This window comes from Phytophthora infestans, genomic scaffold (genome assembly GCF_000142945.1).
Source record: "Phytophthora infestans T30-4 supercont1.93 genomic scaffold, whole genome shotgun sequence".
In the NCBI taxonomy this organism is placed as follows: Eukaryota; Oomycota; class Peronosporomycetes; order Peronosporales; family Peronosporaceae; genus Phytophthora; species Phytophthora infestans.
Window position 1 is genome coordinate 379170 of NW_003303666.1, and position 5962 is coordinate 385131.

Consider the following 5962-nt stretch of genomic DNA (forward strand, 5'->3'; position numbering starts at 1 on the left):
GCTTTGCGGCACATCCAGTCTGCTACCGCGTCTTCGAACGATCCTCAAGCTCTTCCTGCAGCTTTGGCCAAGGGCCGCTCACCAAGTGACCCAAGGGAAGTCCCATTAGCGCCTTCGACCAGGTGGCGAGGATTCAGACGACGAGCCGGACGACTCTGACGAAGACAAGGCTCCAATCCCGACGGTCAGGGCCAGTACTTCGATGGCAGCTGCTGGTCTCGGTGATGCGCCACCTGCCGATACTTCAGCTCTCAAGTCGGCTCGTAGATCGCCGTTCGGCTCGAAGGCGTGGAAGAAGGCGGCCCAGAAGAAGCGCAAGAAAACTCGTCCTCATTCTCCTGCCAAGTCGCCTCGTTGTCATATGAAGACTCGGTCCAAGACTGTACCGTCTTCTCCAAGTTCATGGTCGCCACCAGCGTCTTCCTCAACTCCTGCCTTGGTCGACCTCAGCGGCGACCAGAGTGACGTGGACATGGGGAATGCTGGTCCAAGCAGCGTCCCTTCGGTTCAAGAAACTGCAACAGAGCCTTCGGGTAAAGATGTGAACCCTGGGGATCACGACGATGCTCCTGATTCTCCTGACGCGCCTTCGCCCCCGCCTCAGGGTCCACCCGATGCGGCCAAGCCACCAGCTTCAACGATTTCTCCTTCTCCAACCGGCATACGTGCTGCTGAAGAAGCTCTGCGCGAGGCCGAGCAAATGCGACTCATGTTCGGCTCAAGTGATGAAGGTGAAGAGTCGGACCACACTGTCCCACAAGGCAAGTCTGCTTCGGCGTCTGTTGCGACGTCCAAGACAGTTGACGTCTCGGGAGTGGTTTCTACAGCAGGGTCTGCCCCTGTTGAAGCTGCTCCACTAGCCTCCGTGTCTTCAAAGCCGGCCCCGACTGTTCCGACGGCTGTCGTACCAAGCGTGGCTTCGCCCGACTTTTCGATGGAGATTGATGACGATGGAAATGCTGATGACGATCGTGGAGATGACGTGGATGATAATGAACCTTTGGTGGATGATTCTCCTGATGCTCCCAGTGGTGGCGGTGATGTTCCGCGACCTACCGATCATTCAAGCACACTCGATGACGAAGATATTGAAGATTCCGACGGCAATTGGAGCAATCTTGGCCCAGCTCGTCCTCCGACTCCACCTCGGCCAAATCCTTCGCCAAAGATGACTTCTCCAATCATAGTTGCCGGTCCGCCTCCTTCGCCACCGGCAAGTCACCCAGCACCAGCATCTTCTCCTCCTGTTCCGGTGTCTCCTCGTCCGCCTATTTGGACTCTCGATGCTGGACCTGGGCGCATGATCACGGCCACCTACACTTCGGTGCCGCGTCGTGGTGGTGCACCGTCGGTTGAGCCGTTGCCTCACCGAGTGTTGTCTGGTGTTCGCCCTACGGTGCCGCTTCTTCCACCTTGCCACCGTGGGTTCTTCCGTACGTGGACATGGGGTTTACTGACGCAGGCGCCAAGAAGTGCTTCGAGCGACTCTTGAGCTTAACCCTTCCCGAACCAGCTGGTGAGGTGACCGTTCGTACAACTTTGGAGGGTCTCCTAGCGTACTTTGATTATTCGCATCCTGATCACCCGCACCAGCAACTTCGGCAGCTGTATCCTCTTCAAGCCTGTCTCTTCGACACTGCCGGCTTTGATCCACGCGTCCCCATGTCTCCACTGGCTTCCGTTGGCTGGTATTGAACGAGGTCTCGCTGAAGAAGCTAAAAAGATTGGCCACGACAAGGAGCGCTTGAAGGAACTGAGAGCTCTGTTGAAGAAGCTCTTCAGTGAGCGCGACCGTCGTGCCGATCGTCTTCGTAACAAGTACCGTGAGCAGTACATGGCGTGGCGTCGTGACTCGGTTTCCTCTGGTACTTCAGGCTCGCCGTTCATTCGTCCCGAGTTGCGTTTGGAGCCGTCGAAGCCGTGGTACCCCATTGAAAACTTGTCGCTCGCACCTCGGACATCTGACTGGCTTTCCGAAGTTCCGGCTCTCGACGCTCGTCAGCCTTGGCGTACTGGATGGATGAATGCACCGCATCAGCACCCATACACCACCACGTGCTTCCCGTGCCAGCGTAATCCGGAGCTCTTCAATCCTCGTGGTACGCGTTTCGTGAATGTTTACCGAAGCGTGATCGTAGACCCGTCTCTGGATTCTACTGAAGTTATTCCGACCTAGCGTTCGTTGTTTGACTCGCCACCGGGTACTCCACGTCCCGCCCTGGCTGCTGCTCCTGTTGAAGCTGGTACCGCGGATTCGTAGGATCCGGCTGCAGCTCCAGCTGCCGAGGCTCAGGTTCCTGATGAAGAGGAGAAGGAGGGTGGTGACTCGACTTCGTTGACACTCTTGGCCACCGCGGCCAGGCACTTGGAATCGATTTGAATCCTCGCTGCACGTTCCACGACGTTCTCCAGCATCTCAGCTAACTGTTGAGGTGTCCCGCGTGACTTCCTTTTCAGTGGTCGGTCCCCGGTCGGCATTCATGTTTTCTTATTCTTAATCCACTTCCACAGCGTAATTATGTTCATGTTGCTCTTCAAATGCATATACAATTTGTTGTTGCAGTAACGTTTTTCGTCTGTTACCACAGGCTGCATCGCCCTGTGGACAGTTCACACGTGATCCAGTCACGATAGTCTTCGTCCGCCACTTGCGCCATCTGCAGCCGATTCTCGCTCTTCTTGGCTCGCAAATAGTCGTACAGCAGACCTCCACATGACAAGTTGGATGATGGTTCCCAAGTTGGATCTTCATAGCCCGCCCACTTGATTTTGAACTCGCGTACAGCACGCTCCGTGCTCGTCGACAGTGGTGTTCTGTCGTCGAGGATGGCCTCGACTTCATATTCACCGGCAACTTGATCTGGTTCCCAGCTGTCCTCAGGCAATAGTTCCTCATCGAAGTCGAGTCTTGCTTCATTAGTCGCGTCTAGTACCAACCGAGTGTTCGGTCGACTGTTGAACTCGTAGACAGCCTTGAGTCTCGACACATGCACTACTGGGTAGAAGCGATACCCACTTCGGTCAGGCAGTTCCAGCTCATACGCAAACTCTTCCACCTTGCGCTTGATCCGAAAAGGTCCATGCCACCGGTGAGCTAATGTCTTCGTCAAGCCCGGTTTGACGCGTTCCATGTACAACCACGCCCGGCTCCCAATCTCAAAAAGAGATCTCGGTGGGGCTCTTGCAGGATCTTCCATCTCTTCCAAAGCTTCTGGAGGGTCCGCCGAGTGTTCGTTTCCACTTGGTTGAGGTACAGCGGTTTTTTTCAGTCGACTCAGAGCATCATTATGCTTTTTAGCTCTTCGCTCCTTTTCTACAGCCTGATAGTCTTTGGCCATAGTGAGGGCGACCTCATGTTGTCGATTGATCTCACGCCGCCACGCTAGTGCGTCAGACTGCTTGCCGAGTCCTCGTTTGAGTGATGACGACATTGCCCGCAACGTCGACTGCGCATTCCAACCATGAACGAGGTAGAACGGTGTTTCCTTCCTTGTAGTGTCTTGATAAGTATTAATAGCAAACACCAGCTTCTCTGCGATTTCATCCCAATCTTGCTGTCAAGGGTCTTCCGCGTACACCCGTACGGAACCCATCACCGACTTCACCTAGCATTCCTGCTGTCCATTAGCCTGTGGCCGATAGCTCAAAGTCGCTCGTGATCTTGACTGCATCATCTCTGCGAACGCTTGGAAAACATCACTCATGAACCGTGGGTCGCGGTAGTGACTTATCAATGATGGGGCTCCGAACCGTCGGTACACACATCCTTCGAACTCTTGAGCAACACTCAGTGCAGTCGTATCCGACATAGCCTTGGCAATAACGAATCCCGTGAGCGAGCACTGAAATAGGAGCAACGCAGTGTTGCCCCTGCGAGATTTCGGTAGTGGGATCACAAAATCCATCGATACGATCTGGAAAGGTCGTTCGGCTAGTACGTTGCCAGGTGAGTATCCACGAAGCTGCGGACGGCTTTTACTCGAGCTGCAATCTGGACATGACTTCACATGCTTCTCCACGTCAGCGTACAAGCCGATCCAATACTAATCGGACTTAACGCGATGGAACGTTCTCACCACACCTTGATGTCCTCCTTCCAGCGAGTCGTGACAATTCTGCAAGACCTCTTGAATCATCGTTGTTGGTACCACCAGCCGCAGCTTGGTCTCTTCTTGCCAACCGTAATCGTACCGACGATTCAATCCAAGATAGTGATGCACCCCGTCTTCTCATAACACGAACCGGTCAGCATACTTCCAGGCATCTCGAGCTTCTTTGTAACTCAGCTCTTCTGCTTGGCCCTAAAGCACCTTCTTGATGTTAGACTACTTCTGCTCTTCGTCTTGTGCCACCAGTATCCGTCTGCGTCGTTCCCGCTGTATTGCTACCGGGTCAACGTCTTCCGCATCGGGAAATGCCGCTGGTGCAGTCTTGTGAGGATGGTCTGGCAAATCTTCGCCGATTGAATCTTCGGTGGACGTCTCTCGTCGTTCTTCATGCTGTTCTTGAGCTTTTGAGACCTCCTCCGAGTGTTCATCTGCAAACCTAACGCGCTTCTTGGCTTTCGTCTGTTGCCGAGTCATCACTGCCATATTACCATAATCACACTCTGGTGAGCCGTGATCAACCACGAAATTTTCGAAAGTTTTCCACTTTGAAGACTCGCTGCCTGACAGTACATGTACTTGACGCTCTGCTCCTCGTGACGAAACATCTACCGAGTCTTCATCCGGCTCGTAGATCATTTCCTGGATGCGATTCAGCGACGCCAATTCCGACTTGCGAGTTTCAGCCAAGATGACTCGACTTTCTCAAAAAGCTCCGGACCCCACAGGTGGCCAAGACCCCGCGCAGAGCCAGTCCACCCTCGAGTGGATGGTCCCCCTTCAGGACGGGAAGCACCGCCACCTGGCGGCCCGGAGGGGCATGCGCGGTGGGCACGCGGCGATGCCCGTGCCCTACCGACAGCTCGCGCCTGACGCACGCGAACCAAGCTTCAGTCTGTGCCTGCGCGGCACGAGGCGGCTCCTGCCGCCGAAGTTATGGGGGCACATCTATGCCCGCGATTAGACGTCTAAACGACGTCACTACGCACGCGGGATATGACACCCTCGAGAACGTGCTCTGTGGTCACGTGGACTGCGCTACGGACAAGTCGCCAACGTCGTGGGAGGTGACATCGCGCTTTCGTGGAAGTGACGGCTGATAACTACGCAGTGAAGGGGTCTGCAGACTCCAAGGGATGGAAGCGCTGCTGGAGCACTGGGACTACAGGGTGGCTGGATTGAGACGGACACCGACAAAGGTCACAGGATGTCGTTAGGGTAGCTAAGTGACAACCGTGTTCCTTAAAACAAAAAAAAACAAAAACAAAGACTCGACTGACCTTTGATTCCAGCGCTTCAGTGGCTAACGAATCCGCGGCAGCATTGTATTCTCGTACAACGCGAAGATATTTAACTGATCGAAGCTTGGCCGCGAGTTCCTTGTGAGTATTCAGCAGTGCTAGCAAAGTTTCCTTCCTGCATGCGATCACCCCTAGTTATTGTTGAATCGCGAGCCTTGAGTCACCAACGATGACTAAATCCTCGGCACCGTGCGCAATAGCAGCCTTGACACCGTTTATCGTACCTGTATACTCTGCCTCATTCACCGTGGTAGCCGAGAGGTAAGCGTTTGCAGCAATCACTACCTTCCACTCAGGAAGGCTCGACAGCACCCATGATCAGCTCCAGTAGCCACCGTACTTCTCTGTCTTCGCTGATCCGTCAAAAGACATGACGAATCCGCTGTAATTACGGGAAAGCCTGGCGAACAGCAACGCGGGGTCCATTTGAATAGTCGGGGAACCCTTGTTTGGAGGTGCCACCGGCGCGAGTGAATCTTCCAGGTCGACGAAGCTCGTGATGCTTGACTGCAGTAGCTGCGCGAAGGCGACATCGTTCTCCTTCACGCGCTGTAC

General features: G+C 54.5%; 1 protein-coding gene across 1 annotated transcript; it reads left to right on the forward strand.

Annotated features, from left to right (window-relative positions):
• Window positions 1-4833: 4833 nt before the first annotated feature.
• PITG_19415 (uncharacterized protein) lies at window positions 4834-5358 on the forward strand (the record flags this gene model as incomplete). The annotated part of the gene is made up of 1 exon (XM_002996983.1): window positions 4834-5358. One exon carries the CDS (start codon window positions 5057-5059, stop codon window positions 5204-5206), a length of 150 nt encoding a protein of 49 aa, XP_002997029.1.
• Window positions 5359-5962: the final 604 nt, after the last annotated feature.